This window comes from Delphinapterus leucas, chromosome 12 (assembly GCF_059928025.1).
Source record: "Delphinapterus leucas isolate spDelLeu-1000000601 "Yukka" chromosome 12, BTC_Dleu_Yukka2, whole genome shotgun sequence".
NCBI lineage: Eukaryota > Metazoa > Chordata > Mammalia > Artiodactyla > Monodontidae > Delphinapterus > Delphinapterus leucas.
Genome location: NC_143140.1, coordinates 16,757,617 through 16,775,338, shown reverse-complemented (window position 1 = coordinate 16,775,338; position 17,722 = coordinate 16,757,617). Strand labels below are relative to the sequence as shown.

The following is a 17,722-nucleotide window of genomic DNA, read 5'->3' as shown; positions in this document are numbered from 1 at the left end:
GCAATCAAATGAATGTACACTGGAAAAAATGTACCAGGAGAGTAGACACACACTCAGGGTCTCGTTAATGTAATAACACTAGAGTTGGAAGTAAAGCAAACTGTAGCACTGAAGTCTATTCTAAACTGAAAAACTGGACGTCTGATGTACCACATGGTATGAATGTGTGATACGAACTTCGAATAAAAGCTTTGGACGGAGAAAGCCAAGAGAACAGCCCAGGAGCATATTCGGCGGGCTCTTGGTCTCGGAACTGAACCACTCGCGGATTCCCGGGCCAAAGACGGGCCTTGAACTCCTCTCCAGACGAAAGGGGCGCGGAGGGCAGGGGCGGGGGAGAAGCCAGCCCCGGCAGAGAAAGCGGCTCGAGGGGCTGGCCCCGGACCTGCGAGACGGCAAGTCTGAGGACTGGAGATGAACTGCGGGGTGAAGGAATACTCCAACCTCGGTCCGCCTATCCAGTTAAACCAGGAACGGTACAGGGAAGATTCTGGACGTGCCCGCCGGGGTGCCTCCTTGCCGCTCCACCCCCCCCCCCCCCCAGCTGTGCTGAGAGTAATTCATACAAAAGGAGGACTCGCCTCTGCCCGGGGGAATCCCAGGGACCGTCGATAAACTCCCACGAACCTGGAGCCGAGGGAGCGCTCGTCCCCGCCCCCCCCCCACACACTCTCGTCATCCTCTGGGTCAAGAGGAGCATGCGCGAGACACCGTGTGCTCGTCAGTGGGCTGAGCGCACATCGCCCACGGTCCCCGAGAAATGGGGGGAGGGGACGGCGATCGAATGGGTGCCTGGTGGAGGTGGCGCAGGGTAAACTGGGAAAGTGGTGTCATGTGCTGGCTCCGCCCTTTTCCCGAGGGTGGGGGAGGACCATATATAAGTGCCGTAGGCCCCGTGAACGTTCTTTTTCGCAACGGGTTTGCCGCCAGGATACAGGTGAGTTCCGGGTGTGGCTTCCGTGGGCCTGGCCTCGGCGGGCGGCCGCGGCCTTTGCGTGCCTTTCTCTCCCGCCGGGCTCTTGGGCCCCCTCCCCATGTTCTTGAAGCCGAATTTTGGGTGCGGGTAGTGTTCGAGGCCTTGGCGGTTTTTCGAAACCCCTTGGCCTCGTGCTTCGGTGGAGGCCTGGCAGGGACGTTGTGGCAGCTGTATGGGGATCCCGCCGCGCCTTCTCGCCTGCCTCGTTCGCCCCCGCTATTTAACTTAAGCGGCCGCGGATTTTTTCTGTTCTGTGCGGTTCAGCCGAGGCCGGCCGGGGTCTGACAGGCTTTTCGGCGCTTGTCGGTTTCGGGGGGGGGGGGGCGCCGAGAGGCGCGGAGGGCGGCGGGCCCGCCTGGCCGGCGCACATGCCGGCGCAGCCTCGTTGGGGCGAGGCGGGCCCCGCGAGCCGCGGCGGCAGGGAGAGCCGAGCGCCGCCCCGCCCGGCACCAGTTGCGTGCGCGGAAAGATGGCCGCTCCCCGGCCCCGCTGCACGGCCTCAAAATGGAGGACGCGGCGGCCCGGGAGGGAGCGGCGGGTGAGTCACCACACAAAGGCATCGGGCCGATGCCTGCCCGGCGCTGCTTCCTGTGATCTCGCGGCGGACGGGTGCTGTCCTGGCACCTCGGTTCCTCGCGGCTCCAGGGGCGCCCTTCCTCGCGATGGGGGAGTGTTCCCGCCACGTTCGATGGTTGGAGACCAGAGTTGGGTCAACTTGGCGCCGGTTATAATACTGCTTGCAGTTGGCATCGTGGCTTCTCCCCGAGTCTCCGGGACAGTGATCTGAAGGGTTCGCTCCCCCCCCCCCAATTTAGGTGTCGTGAAAACCACCGCTAAACCTAAGCAAAAATGGGAAAGGAGAAGACGCACATCAACATCGTTGTCATTGGACACGTAGATTCGGGGAAGTCCACCACTACTGGCCATCTGATCTACAAATGTGGTGGGATCGACAAGAGAACCATTGAAAAGTTCGAGAAGGAGGCTGCCGAGGTAGGTGAAACAGGATGGCGTAAGGAGTTTGTCAGCAAGTATGTTAAGTGGTAATTTTCCAGAAACTGGCCCCTGGTCTAGATCCGACTTGCACTAGTTAAGGTACGTTCGGGAGTTTGCGGTCAAGTCATGGAACGCGAACTTCAAGAAAAAGGCGGATGCGCCCAAGTTTAGCAATACTAAGTGCAATGCAGCATTTCTTCGGAATAAGTGGGGGGAAGGGATTTCATGCTGGAGTTTGGTCGTGTTTTAGTTACCAAGTAACCATCCTTAATCCTTTCAGATGGGGAAGGGCTCCTTTAAGTATGCCTGGGTCTTGGACAAACTGAAAGCTGAACGTGAGCGTGGTATCACCATTGATATATCCCTATGGAAATTCGAGACCAGCAAGTACTATGTGACCATCATTGATGCCCCAGGACACAGAGACTTCATCAAGAACATGATTACAGGCACATCCCAGGTTTGTAGGATTAAAAACTTTTGAAAATAATTGGGCCTGTTTTCTGCATTGGCAAAGCCGTGAGTTTCTCCATTTGAAGAGCTTTTGTTTAACAGGATGTGGCCTTGTTTTCTTTCAAAGGCTGACTGTGCTGTCCTGATTGTTGCTGCTGGTGTTGGTGAATTTGAAGCAGGTATTTCCAAGAATGGGCAGACCCGTGAGCATGCCCTTCTGGCCTACACTCTGGGTGTGAAACAACTAATTGTTGGAGTTAACAAAATGGATTCCACCGAGCCACCATACAGCCAGAAGAGATACGAGGAAATTGTAAAGGAAGTCAGCACCTACATTAAGAAAATTGGCTACAACCCCGACACGGTAGCATTTGTGCCAATTTCTGGCTGGAATGGTGACAACATGCTGGAGCCAAGTGCTAACGTAAGTGATTTTCAAGAGTTTTAGGATTGTCCTGGAAAGGCGCGTTTGATGGTAGCCCTGACTGTCTTGTGTTTTAGATGCCGTGGTTCAAGGGATGGAAAGTCACCCGCAAAGATGGCAATGCCAGTGGAACCACACTGCTTGAAGCTCTGGATTGCATCCTGCCACCAACTCGCCCAACTGACAAACCCTTGCGTTTGCCCCTCCAGGACGTCTACAAAATTGGTGGTAAGTTGAACGTAACGATTAGAACCTGTTTGGGTTGCTATGACGTCTTGTCTTTTCATACGAGGTATTTATTATTTGCTGTAAACATTTTAGGTATTGGCACTGTCCCTGTGGGTCGAGTGGAGACCGGTGTTCTCAAACCTGGCATGGTGGTCACCTTTGCTCCAGTCAATGTGACAACTGAAGTGAAGTCTGTTGAAATGCACCACGAAGCTTTGAGTGAAGCCCTTCCTGGGGACAATGTGGGCTTCAATGTCAAGAACGTGTCTGTCAAAGATGTTCGTCGTGGCAATGTAGCTGGTGACAGCAAAAATGACCCACCGATGGAAGCAGCTGGCTTCACAGCTCAGGTAACACTGAAGTGACAGGTTTTATTTACTGCTGTAAATCTTTAAGTGTCTTTGAGACTCACTAAATGCAAGTCTTCTCTCCAGGTGATTATCTTGAACCATCCAGGCCAAATCAGTGCTGGCTATGCACCTGTGCTGGATTGTCACACAGCTCACATTGCCTGCAAGTTTGCTGAGCTGAAGGAGAAGATTGATCGTCGTTCTGGGAAAAAGCTGGAAGATGGCCCCAAATTCTTGAAATCTGGTGATGCTGCCATCGTTGATATGGTTCCTGGCAAACCCATGTGTGTTGAGAGCTTCTCTGACTATCCTCCTCTGGGTAAGGATGCTTTTTTGGTGTAATTAAAAATTTTTCTCTAAAGGTTTGGGGGGGGAAAAGTGTTTCTAATGGTAATATTTGTTTTAATAGGCCGCTTTGCTGTTCGTGACATGAGACAGACGGTTGCTGTGGGTGTCATCAAAGCAGTGGACAAGAAGGCAGCTGGAGCTGGCAAGGTCACCAAGTCTGCCCAGAAAGCTCAGAGGGCTAAATGAATATTATCCCCAGTATCTGCCACCCCGGTCTTAATCAGTGGTGGAAGAACGGTCTCAGAACTGTTTGTCTCAATTGGCCATTTAAGTTTAATAGCAAAAGACTGGTTAATGATAACAATGCATCGTAAAACCTTCAGAAGGAAAGGAGAATGTGTTGTGGACCATTTGTTTTGTGTGTGGCAGTTTTAAGTTATTAGTTTTTAAAATCAGTACTTTTTAATGGAAACAACTTGACCAAAAATCTGTCACAGAATTTGAGACCCATTAAAAAAGTTTAATGAGAAGCCTGTGTTTTCTTTTGGTCAACACTGTAACTTCCTGTAGTACTAACTACTTAGGTAAGAGTTGTCCATAATCTATTTCTGGTATTAAGTCTGCTGAAAAAATGAATTTTATATTTATGGGTTGGAGCTTCAGGTTTCTTACCCTTGTGTAAGGAGAATTCACCTGTTGAAGTACGTCATAGAAACGCGTTGGTACAACACAGGACAGATAAGCAAAGTAACTGTTACGTAAGTTAGTTTGTAAGAAGGTCAAATTCTATAATATGAAAGTTCATGTTGCATATAAAATTTTGTATGGTTACATAAGTATTGAGTAAATAAGTTACATCAAACTTAAGTTCCCAGTTATGGGAAAGTGCATTCACATTTACAATATTCAAGTAATTAACCTAAAATGTGAAGCCTAAGTAGTATTGAGCACTGCCCTGCTAGAGTTATTGTATCCAGATTCTAGGAAAAAATAAAAGATGCTGGAAGCTAAGTGTGTTTCCTGTCACTTAAATAGAAATTCACTTTCTATAGGAACTTTCATCTAATGAGCAAGGTTGGGTAAAGAGAAGAATATTGCCACCCTGGAGATTAAAACAGTTTAAAGAGGTATGATCGTAAATACTAAGGTCTGTGTGGGACTGAGTGTAGGAGAAGCTTAAATTCTAGTTTGAAAATGTTTTATGAAGTTAAGTTCCATTTTAAAAACTACTTACTGGCAAGGAACATTGGAAGATTACAATTTGAAAGTCGCTGAAATTTGACATTTGGTCAGGGTGAAAATAGCTCTTAACTATAATAATTTGGTAACCTGTAAATCGCAAGGGACTGGTCACAAAGGGGAAAAACTAGGTGGTCGCAGTTAATAGTAATTGATCTAGGGTATAACTGACAACTGTCTGATGTAAATACCTGGTTTTGATATTTGGTGAATCTAAACACTTGTGCATTTGAGGAAAGTCTAATTCTGTGTTTGATATCTTGGCTTTTAGGGTATGAAAGGGAAATTAAGGTAGCTGGAACTGGTGAAATCACCAGATACATATCCTATAGGCTTTTTTGGCTAATAGAAAGCATCCTGTAAGGTGTACACAGGTGAATTAACTGCAATTGGAGCATTTTTTTCTTCAATTTTCCTGGGTAAAATGCTTTGTCACTTATACATGAGGCCCTTGGTAAGGGCCGTAAATGATTAAAAGATTTTGTTCCCAGCTTGCCCCTTAATGTTTTGACAAGTAATGGTGTTTACTATGAAGATTAGAGGCAAGAATAGGAGTTTTAAGCATTGTTGGCTAGTATAAATGGTAGCTGATAGACACCAATCTAACAGCTGTAGGACTTACCAAGGGATTTGACTTCCCCACAATGAAGGTTTGACTTCCCCACAATGAAGGTTTGACTTCCCCACAATGAAGGTTTCACTGCAGAAAATTGCTTTTCATTAAGTGGAAGAGTTGGAATGGGAGAGTAGGGCAGTTTGCATACTACATGGATTCTAGTCTGTATGTAATTTCTTTGAGCACCACCTACTGGTAACTACAGTTTGAAACATGGATTTCTAGGTTCTGGATAAAGGAGTGTTTTGCTCACTTGAATTTTTTCCACTAATTGCCTTTCCATGTATATGAGCTGATTAACCAGCAGATTTATAAAACAAACTGGTGCTTGACCTTAAACCACATTTTATTTTTTTAAATATTTGGCTGCTCTTGGTCTTAGTTGGGGCATGCAGGATCTTCAGTTGCTGCATGCGGAATCTTTGGTTGTGGCACGTTGCACCCCCTACGCTGGGAGCGCATGAGTCTCAACCACTGGACCACCAGAGAAGTCCCTAAACCACATTCTACATTGGCCAGCTGTTGAAATAACAGTGTAAGGACTCTCAGATGGAATCTTGTTGAAATTTGTTGCCAGGAATTCTGGTGTGATTTCAGAATATGGAAAGTGAGAAAGGCATTTTGGTTCAGGAGTTTAACAGATTGCCAGTAATGTGTCTCATTTTCAAAAAAGTATTGTGAATACTCACCTTTATTCCCAGAATAGTCTAGAATAAGTGAGTTTTGGCTAGGTCAGAACTCAATAATTTTATGCTTATAATTTTCCTACAGTTAATTGTTGATAATTTATCTCACAAATCTCAGATGCATCAAGAGCTCAGCTATCTGGATGACACAACTTACTCTGAACTAATCTGTTTCAGTGTGGTAATTTCAAAATGTTTTAACTGGAGACTCGTGTAAATATTCCCTTGTAGCCCTCAACAACTGAAATCACCTTAGTTTTTTGAATATTTGTTTTAAATGTTCTTTTTTTTAGACAAAAGTGTAAATTGACTACGCCTTACAAATCTTGTTGGAAAGTGTCAATAAATTGCCAAATTAGGAGGCTGACTTTGAGGTCTGATGTTAGATGCAGTTTCTGAAGATGCAGCTTTTTCAAGAGCAAGAGCAATTCATCTGGTTATTTGAGTTCTGTCTGATCTGCACAACAAAGGCTAACTGCCTAAGTGGTGAAGAGCTCTTGATTTTCAGTAATTTGCAGAATGCGGTGTAAAAATCTTGAATATTATCGGGACAGGACTATGGGTTTTCTTTTTATTAAAATGTATTTACCTTAGTTAATTTTTCCACTGAGTTGAGCACTGAGCTCAAGAAGAAGCTGTTCTGGCTGTATATTCACAGTTCCTGAAATGGGCAACTCTAGAAAAGGGGTGACAATTAGTTTCTTATGTCAAGATGCCCTTTCATGTTATTCATTGATAGATGCTAGATGCTTGTCATTGTGAAATGCTGCAGAAATAAGTATAGTAAGTTGAGAATTAAAGTTACATTACAGTTAGGAACTGTGTCTTGAAGGGAGTGAACAGCATGAGTGCTCAATCCTGTGATTGGGGGAAAACATGCACTTTCATGAGACAGAGGGAAGAATAAGATGTATTTTCCTTTTTTTTTTTGTTTTAATCTTCCTGAAATTTTCTTTTCCTGATCTGGTTTTACATTTCATGACTTGTGTTCTTTTTTCACTTCATCGGAGTCCTCTGTTATTTGCCAGCCTCTGGGAACTTCCATGACTAGTTAAGACTACAATTGAAGTTTGACATTGCTTGCTCAGTTGATAGTGATTTAGAAAACAGAAAACTTTGTTAGGAAATTGCTACATGGCTCCTGAAAGGTCACTGACCTCTGATCCAGTGGAAACCTTGAAAAGGTCATATGGCTTTGTCCTTTTCTAAATAGAAGGTTATGCTGTAGTCCTGCAGTCATCAGAAATGAGTGAAATAAGTAGTGAAATTGTCATTTACCTTGGACAGCCCTCAGCAGGCCCGTGGATCTCTTAAGCGTTTAGAGCTCAGTTTGTGGTCTCCGTGGGAAAGACATCATGACAACAAAGATACTGTTAAATTAATGTTACAATAATTACAAGTAAGCAAGAGTATTAGAAAACTGTTAATGTTACAATAATTACAAGTAAGCAAAGAGTTATTAGGAAACTTAGTAAGCAAGAGATTTAGAAGTTTTCCCCATTTTTTTATTGAGGTAACAACACTAAAATTCACCCTTTTAAAGTATGTAGTTCTGCAAGTTTTGATAAATGCAGTTCACAATCAAGGTATAGAGTACTTCCATCACCCCTCCCCTCCCCCAAATTCCCCTGTGCCCCTTTGTAGTCAGCCCCTCTTCTCTTCCTCTAACCCTTGGTAACCACTGACATATATTCTGTGCCTATAATTTTGTTTTGCAGCCATGTCACATACCTGGATTCATACAGTATGTAGCCTTTTGAGTGGTTTCTTTGATTTAGCATGATGCATTTGAGATTAATCTGTTTGGCATATATCAGTAATCTGTTCCTTTTTAATGACTGTAAGTTTGTTTATAGCTGAGGGATGTTGGTTGTTTCCAGTTTTGGATTAATTACGAATAAACTGCTATAAATATGCACATATAGGTTTGTGTGTGACTATAGGTTTTCATTTTACTTGTTTAAATACTTAGGAGTGGGATTGCTTAGTTGTTGGCAAGCATATACCTTAACTTTGTAAGAAACTGCTGAACTGTTTTGCAAAGTGGATGAACTGTAATAGATTAAGTGAAATTTTATATTTTTTATTTATATTTAATTTTTTAAAATTTTTGGCTGTGTTGGGTCTTCGTTTCTGTGCGAGGGCTTTCTCCAGTTGCGGCAAGCAGGGGCCACTCTTCATCGCGGTGCACGGGCCACTCACTGTCGCGGCCTCTCTTGTTGCGGAGCACAGGCTCCAGATGCGCAGGCTCGCTAATTGTATCTCACGGGCCTAGTTGCTCCGCGGCATGTGGGATCTTCCCAGACCAGGGCTCGAACCCGTGTCCCGTGCATTGGCAGGCAGATTCTCAACCATTGCGCCACGAGGGAAGCCCCTAAATTTTATTTTGGTATTAATTTTTCAAGGAAGAAAGTTAATTTGACTAAATGAGTGTTACACTGAGATTCTGTAGGACACTTGTGCCTAGTGTTGTGAACAAAATGGACACAGTTCTTGCCCTTTGAGTTTATATAATAAACTGGGGGAGCTGGGTACTAATTGAGTTCTGGTGATGCTCTGAAGGGAAAGAGGATACTATGAGGGAGGAGAGTGAAAGGGACATAATTTAGGTTGGCTAAAGACGGTATTTGTCAGAAATAGCTGAGATCTGAAGGATAAGTAGAAGCTACTGAATTAGAGAATATGAAAACACTGCATTACTTCTTAGACATCTCTATATGAGGCTTATCTTGGCCTCATAACAATTACATAGAATCAGAAAAGTCTAAGAAAACCTAAAAGCCTTTTAATGTAAACTACTCGGATCAACTTTGAATATATTCATTGAAATGTTTGCTTGATTACTTTATCAGTGCATGTGGTTGTCATATTGGAGGGCAGAGACATCTCATTGAATCCTCACAACATTCTTTGTAGGGGCTGATACTATACTCCTATTACAGATGACAGACTGAGGGATGGAGAGGCTCCTAAATCATCCCATTGCTGGATGAAATTTTTTCTTGATATTTACTTAAACTTGACTGCTGGTAATTAAAAATCATACTTATAAGACCCGAAGCAGCCAAAAAAAAAGAAAAAAATCATACCTAGGCTATTCTTTTGGAATAACTAAACAGTGTCATTCCCTTTTCTGTAAGAACCAGTAATTTACTTGAGGACACCAATGAATACTTAGTCACATCTGAGCTAAACACTTGGAGTTCCTACAGCTGTTTCTTTTTTTTAAATTGTAGTTGATTTACAACTGTTGTGTTAGTTTCAGGTGTACAGCAAAGTGATTCAGTTATATCCTTTTTCAGACTTTTACAGGTTGTTACAAAATATTGAGGTTCCCTGTGCTATACAGTAGGTCCTTGTTGGTTATCTGTTTGTTTTTTTTTGTTTTTGTTTTTGGCCTCACCACGTAGCATGCGGGATCTTAATTCCCTGACAAGGGATTGAACCTGCACGGCGGCCCCTGCAGTGGAAGCGCGGGGGAAGGAAGTCCCTGGGTATCTATTTTTCTTTTTTTTGTATGATCCCATTTATATGAAATGTCTAGACTAAACAGAGCCATAGAGAAAGCAGTGATTAAAAATCACTTTTAAATTTAATTAAAAATTAAAAAGCAGTTGTAAAATTTAGTGATGGTTACACAACAGTGGATGTACTCAAAAACATTGACTTGTATACTTTAAAGAGGTGAATGTTGGGCTTCCATAGTGGCGCAGTGGTTAAGAATCTGCCTGCCAACGCAGGGGACACGGGTTTGAGCCAGAGATCCCACATGCTGCAGAGCAGCTAAGCCTGTGCACCACAACTACTGAGCCCATGAGCCACAACTACCGAGCCCATGTGCCTCGAGCCTGTGCTCTACAACAAGAGACGCCACCATAATGAGAAGCCCACACACCGCAACAAAGAGTAGCCCCTGCTTGCCGCAACTAGAGAAAGCCCGTGTGCAGCGACGGAGACCCAATGCAGCCAAAAAAAACAATTTTTTTTAAAAGAGGTGAATGTTATAGTATATGAATTATATCTCAAGCCTTTTTAAAAATGTCAGGGATCAGGAGAGCCCTGTGTCCTGTGAGCAAGTGTCCATCATGGGTTGATTCTGCTGTCTTGTCTTTGATCAACACACTATAAAAGGCTGTTGCTACAAAATGTTGAAGTCTTTCCTGGCCGTGGTAGAGACCTCTCTGTGCACAGTCGGGAGGCCTCAATTTCCCTGAATAGGCTGATACTGGTCGGGGAGTGCGGTTGTGTATGTGGGAATATGGCTTGTGAACAAAAGTGGCTTGGAGTAGCATCACTTGTGTAGCAGGCCCTGGCTGGCTTCAGGTGTGTGTGAGCGGGGACATGATGGAAGGTGTCCCAGTTTTCTATGCTAAATGTCTATTACCCCAAGAATTATCATCTCATGGTTCGGGGGGTCCCCTGGGCTCAGCTAGAGCAGTTCTTGCTCAGGATTTCTCAGTTGCAGTCCGACCATGATAGGGCCTGGAGCTATCTAGAAGGCTTTCTCACACATTTGTCTGGCAATCGATGCTGGCTGGGACCTCAGCTGGAACTGTCAGCTGGAACACCTACCCCTGACCGTTCCATGTGGCCTGGGCTTTGTAGCATGGCGGCTAGGTTCCAAGAGTGAGTATCCCAAGGGAACCAGGTAGAAGCCTTATTACCATTTATAGGACTCAGCTTTGGAATTCATATAACGTCACTTCTGCTGTAGTCACTGGCTCATGCCATAGACCCCCAACTCTAGGTGAGAGGAGTGTCACCATCATGTTGTAGTAAGAGCATGGGGGAGGGGGGATGTTACGGTGACCATGTTTGGAAAATACCCTATTTTTTATGTAAAAGTGTGTGTATGTTAACACCAAACTCCTAACTTTTTCCCCTACCTCCTACCCCTGTGGTAACCATACGCTTGTTTTCTATCTGTGGGTCTTATTTCTGTTTTGTACATGGATTCATTGGTATCATTTTTTTTTTAGATTCCACATATGAGGGATATCATGATACTTGTCTTTGACTTATATGATAATCTCTAGGTCCATCCATGTTGCTGCAAATGGCTTTTTTTTTTTTTTAATGTCTGAGTAGTAGTCCATTGTGTATATATACCGTTATCTTCTTTATCCAGTCATCTGCTGAAGGACATTTAGGTTGCTTCCGTGTCTTGGCTGTTGTAAGTAGTGCTGTTATGAACGTAGGGGTGCATGTATCTTTTTGGATTACAGTTCCCTCCAGATACATGCGCAGTAGTGGGATTGCTGGGTCATGTGACAACTCTGTTTTTAGTTTTTTGAGGAACCTCCATACTGTTCTTCATAGTGGCTGTATCAGTTTACGTTCCCACCAGCAGTGCAAGAGGGTTCCCTTTTCTCCACACCCTCTCCAGCATTTGTCGTCTGTAGATTTTTTGATGATGCCCATTCTAACTGGTGTGAGGTGACACCTCATTGTAGTTTTGATTTGCATTTCTCTAATAATTAGTGATGTTGAGAAGCTTTTCATGTGCCTCTTGGCCATCTGTATGTCTTCTTTGGAGAAATGTCTATTTAGGTCTTCTGCCCATTTTTGGATTGGGTTGTTTCTTTAATATTGAGCTGCATGAGCTGTTTATATATTTTGGAGATTAATCCTTTGTCCGTTGATTCGTTTGCAAATATTTTCTCCCACTCTGAGGGTTGTCTTTCCGTCTTGTTTATGGTTTCCTTTGCTGTGCAAAAGCTTTTAAGTTTCATTAGGTCCCATTTGTTTGTTTACATTTCCATTACTCTAGGAGGTGGATCAAAAAAGATCTTGCTGTGATTTATGTCAAAGAGTGTTCTTCCTATGTTTTCCTCTAAGAGTTTTATAGTGTCTGGTCTTACATTTAGGTCTCGAACCCATCTTGAGTTGATTTTTGTGTATGGTGTTAGGGAGTGTAACACCCTAATTTCATTCTTTTACATGTAGCTGTCCAGTTTTCCCAGCACGACTTATTGAAGAGACTGTCTTTTCTCCATTGTATATCCTTGCCTCCTTTGTCATAGATTAATTGACCATATGTGCGTGGGTTTATCTCTGGGCTTTCTATGTTGTTCCGTTGATCTATGTTTCTGTTTTTGTGCCACTACCATATTATCTTGATTACTGTAGCTTTGTAGTATAACCTGAAGTCAGGGAGTCTGATTCCTCCAGCTCCGTTTTGTTCCCTCAAGACTGCTTTGGCTATTCGAGGTCATTTGTGTCTCCATACAAATTTTAAGATTTTTTTGTTCTAGTTCTGTAAAAAATGCCATTGGTAATTTGATAGGGATTGCATTGAATCTGTACATTGCTTTGGGTAGTACAGTCATTTTCACAATATTGATTCTTCCAATCCAAGAACGTGGTATAGCTCTCCATCTGTTGGTATCATCTTTAATTTCTTTCATCAGTGTCTTATAGTTTTCTGCATACAGATCTTTTGTCTCCCTAGGTGGGTTTACACCTAGGTATTTTATTCTTTTTGTTGCATTGGTAAATGGGAGTGTTTCCTTAATTTCTCTTTCAGATTTTTCATCATTAGTGTATAGGAATGCAAGAGATTTCTGTGCATTAATTTTGTATCCTTGAACTTTACCAATTCATTGATGAGCTCTAGTAGTTTTCTGGTGGCATCTTTAGGATTCTCTATGTAGAGGATCATGTCATCTGCAAACAGAGACAGCATTACTTCTTTTCCAGTTTGTATTCCTTTTATTTCTTTTATTCTCTGATTGCTGTGGTTAGGAAACTATGTTGAATAGGTTGAATATTCAGCTATGTTGAATAATAGGGGTGAGAGTGGACATCTTAGAGGAAATGCTTTCAGTTTTTCACCATTAAGAATAATGTTTGCTGTGGGTTTGTCATATATGGCCTTTATTATGTTGAGGTAGGTACCCTCTATGCCCACTTTCTGGAGAGTTTTCATCATAAATGGGTGTTGAATTTTGTCAAAAGCTTTTTCTGCATCTATTGAGATGATCATATGGCTTTTATTCTTCAACTTGTTAATATGGTGTATCACATTGATTTGCATATATTGAAGAATCCTTGCATCCCTGGGATAAATCCCACTTGATCATGGTGTATGATCCTTTTAATGTGTTGTTGGATTCTGTTTGCTAGTATTTTGTTGAGGATTTTTGCATCTATATTCATGAGTGATATTGGTCTGTAATTTTTTTTGTAGTATCTTTGTCTGGTTTTGGTATCAGGGTGATGGTGGCTTCATAGAATGAGTTTGGGAGTGTTCCTTCCTCTGCAATTTTTGGGAAGAGTTTGAGAAGGATGGGTGTTAGCTCTTCTCTAAATGTTTGATAGAATTCACCTGTGAAGCCATCTGGTCCAGGACTTTTGTTTGTTGGAAGATTTTTAATCACAGTTTCAATTTCATTACATGTGATTGGTCTGTTCATATTTTCTGTTTCTTCCTGGCTCAGTCTTGGAAGGTTATACCTTTCTAAGAATTTGTCCATTTCTTCCAGGTTGTCCAATTTATTGGCATAGAGTTGCTTGTAGTAGTCTCTTAGGATGCTTTGTATTTCTGCAGTGTCTGTTGTAACTTCTCCTTTTTCATTTCTAATTTTATTGATTTGAGTCTTCTCCCTCTTTTACTTGATGAGTGGCTAATGGTTTATCAATTTTGTTTATCTTCTCAAAGAAGCAGCTTTTAGTTTTATTGATCCTTGCTATTGTTTTCTTTGTTTCTATTTCATTTATTTCTGCTCTGATCTTTATGATTTCTTTCCTTCTGCTAACTTTGGGTTTTGTTTTTCTTTCTCTAGTTCCTTTAGGTGTAAGATTAGATTGTTTGAGATTTTTCTTGTTTCTTGAGGTAGTCTTGTATAGCTATAAACTTCCCTCTTAGAACTGCTTTTGCTGCATCCCATAGGTTTTGAATCATCCTGTTTTCATTGTCATTTGTCTCTAGGTATTTTTTGATTTCCTCTTTGATTTCTTGAGTGATCTCGTTTATTTAGTAACGTATTGTTTAGCCTCCATGTGTTTGTGTTTTTTACCTTTTTTTCCCCTGTAATTCATTTCTAATCTCATAGCATTGTGGTCAGAAAAGATGCTTGATATGATTTCAATTTTCTTAAATTTACTGAGGCTTGATTTGTGACCCAAGATGTGATCCATCGTGGAGAATGTTCCATGCGCACTTGAGAAGAAGGTGTAATCTGCTGTTTTTGGATGGAATGCCCTATAAATATCAAGTCTATCTGGTCTATTGTGACATTTAAAGCTTGTGTTTCCTTATTTATTTTCATTTTGGATGATCTGTCCATTGGTGTAAGTGAGGTGTTCAAGTCCACCACTATTGTGTTACTGTCGATTTCGTCTTTTACAGCTGTTAGCAGTTGCCTTATGTATTGAGTGCTCCTATGTTGGGTGCATATATATTTATAATTGTTATATCTTCTTCTTGGATTGATCCCTTGATCATTATGTAGTGTCCTTCCTTGTCTCTTGTAACATTCTTTATTTTGAATCTGAGTATTGCTACTCCAGCTTTCTTTTGATTTCCATTTGCATGGAATATCTTTTTCCATCCCCTCACTTTCAGTCTGTGTGTGTCCCTAGGTCTGAGGTGGGTCTCTTGTAGACAGCTTATATATGGGTCTTCTTTTGTATCCATTCAGTAAGCCTGTGTCTTTTGGTTGGAGCACTGAATCCATTCACGTTGAAGGTAGTTATCGATACGTATGTTCCTGTGACCATTTTCTTAATTGTTTTGGGTTTGCTTTTGTAGGTCCTTTTCTTCTCTTGTGTTTCCCACTTAGAGAAGTTCCTTTAGCATTTGTTGTAGAGCTCGTTTGTTGGTGCTGAATTCTTGTAGCTTTTGCTTGTCTGTAAAGCTTTTGATCTCTCCATCGAATCTGAATGAGATCCTTGCCGGGTAGAGTAATCTTGGTTGTAGGTTCTTCCCTTTCATCACTTTAAGTATATCATGCCCCTCCCTTCTGGCTTGTAGAGTTTCTGCTGAGAAATCAGTGGTTAACCTTATGGGAGTTCCCTTGTATGTTATTTGTCATTTTTCCCTTGCTGCTTTCAATAATTTTTCTTTGTCTTTAATTTTTGCCAGTTTGATTACTATGTGTCTCGGCGTGTTTCTCTTGGAAACTATCCTGTATGGGACTCGCTGTGCTTCCTGGACTTGGGTAGCTATTTCCTTTCCCATGTTAGGGAAGTTTTCGACTATAATCTCTTCAAATATTTTCTCTGGTCCTTTCTCTCTCTCTTCTCCTTCTGGGACCCCTATATGTGAATGTTGTTGCGTTTAATGTTGTCCCAGAGGTCTCTTAGGCTGTCTTCATTTCTTTTCATTCTTTTTTCTTTATTCTGTTCCGCAGCAGTGAATCCCACCATTGTGTCTTCCAGGTCACTTATCCGTTCTTCTGCCTCAGTTATTCTGCTATTGATTCCTTCTAGTGTATTTTTTATTTCAGTTATTGTATTCATCTCTGTTTGTTTGTTCTTTAATTCTTCTAGGTCTTTGTTAAACATTTCTTGCATCTTCTCGTTCTTTGCCTCCGTTTTTTTCTGAGGTCCTGGATCATCTTCACTATCATTATTCTGAACTCTTTTTCTGGAAGTTTGCCTGTCTCCACTTCATTTAGTTGTTTTTCTGGGGTTTTATCTTGTTCCTTCATCTGGTACATAGCCCTCTGCCTTTCATCTTGTCTGTCTTTCTGTGAATGTGGTGTTTGTTCCACAGGCTGCAGGATTGTAGTTCTTCTTGCTTCTGCTGTCTGTCCTCTGGTGGATGAAGCTATCTAAGAGGCTTGTGCAGGTTTCCTGATGGGAGGGACTGGTCATAGGCTACAGCTGTTTCTTGACGTAGATTCTTCCCATGCCATTCTCCCTCACAGACAGTTTATAGCTTTAAAGTGTTTGCACCAAAATTAAACATATTATGGCTGCCCAAGAGATAAAGTCACCTTGTTTCCTAAATTTCCTAGTTTCCTTAATTGATACATTTGGACTAGATGATCAGAGTACTGCAAACGGAGAAATGTTGTCCCTTTCTTCATCTAGCCAGTGGGCACGATACTGTCTATCTCGTAAGATTGTTGTGAGGATGCAGCGAGTTAGTGGATTGGCCTACTGTAAGCAGCCAATAAAAGGTAACTTTTAAAATTATTATTTTTAATGTATTTATTTTTGGCTGCATTGGGTCTTCGTTGCCGTGCACAGTCTTTCTCTAGTTGCGGTGAGCGGGGGCTACTCTTCATTGCAGTGTGCGCAGGCTTCTCGTTGCGGTGGCTTCTCTTGTTGCAGAGCACAGGCTCTAGGCACGTGTGCTTCCGCACTTTTGGCACGGGGGCTCAGTAGTTGTGGCTCACGGGCTCTAGAGCACAGGCTCAGTAGTTGTGGTGCACAGGCTTAGTTGCTCCATGGCATGTGGGATATTCCAGGACCAGGGCTCCAAGCCATGTCCTCTGCATTGGCAGGCAGATTCTTATCCACTGTATCACCAGGGAAGTCCCAAAAGGGAACTTTTATTATTACAGTTGTTTGGAAGATCACAGTTACTTTCAGCAACTGCATTGTACTTGTGGATTATGGTAAACAAACATTACCTGATAAATATATATATATATATATATTTTTGGTATGACTCCATTTATATGATATGTCTAGAATGGGCAGATCCATAGAGACAAAGTTGATTGGTATTTGCCAGAGGCTGGCAGAGGGGGGAATAGGGAGTAACCTTTAATTAAGGGGTATGGGCTTTTTTTGGGGGGGAGTGATGATAATGTTCTGGAATTAAATAGTGATGGTAGTTGTGCAACCTTGTGAATTTACTAAAAACCACTGAATTGTACATTTTAAAAGGGTAAATTATATTATGAAAAAGAAAACGTATATATATGTACATATATATGTGAATATATAAAATGGCAGAAAACAGGAGTGACAGCCAGAGTCACTGTTACTAGGCACCATCCTCAGCCCTGCCCCTGCCTGGGCACAGCGGTGGGACACCCCTGCCCTCACTCTCACCAGCCATGAGAACTGAGTCATTACCTGATTTTTTAAATATAAAATATATTTTAGGAATATCTCCTTTAAACTGTATTGCATCGTGATGTTTTCTTTTTTTACAAATAAACCTTTATTTTGGAATAACTTTAGATTTATAGAAAAGTTGTGAAGATAGGTAAGAGTTCCCATCTATGCCTCACCTAGTTTGTTTCCCCTGATGTTATCATCCTGCATTACCACAGAACATTTATCAAAACTAAGAAACCAACATTGGTTGTTATGGTTAATCTCCAGACTTTATTCAGATTTCGCCAGTTTTTTCTACTAATGGCCTTTTTTCTGTCCCAGGACCCAATCCAAGACACTGCTGTGTGATTAATTTTAAAAACTCAATTGTTGGGAGTTTATATTTACATCTCTGGTATACTTCATCATTTTGTTGAGATAATTCTGAATTTGGAGGCTGCTACCTAG

At 42.1% G+C, this 17,722-nt stretch overlaps 1 protein-coding gene across 1 annotated transcript; it reads left to right on the top strand.

Annotated features, from left to right (window-relative positions):
* Window positions 1–817: 817 nt before the first annotated feature.
* Window positions 818–8,178, top strand: EEF1A1 (eukaryotic translation elongation factor 1 alpha 1). Its single transcript, XM_022590382.2, has 8 exons — window positions 818–937; window positions 1,792–1,969; window positions 2,253–2,432; window positions 2,553–2,849; window positions 2,927–3,077; window positions 3,171–3,427; window positions 3,512–3,746; window positions 3,837–8,178. Exons 2-8 carry the CDS (start codon window positions 1,826–1,828, stop codon window positions 3,959–3,961), a joined length of 1,389 nt encoding a protein of 462 aa, XP_022446090.1. The 5' UTR covers window positions 818–937; window positions 1,792–1,825; the 3' UTR covers window positions 3,962–8,178.
* Window positions 8,179–17,722: the final 9,544 nt, after the last annotated feature.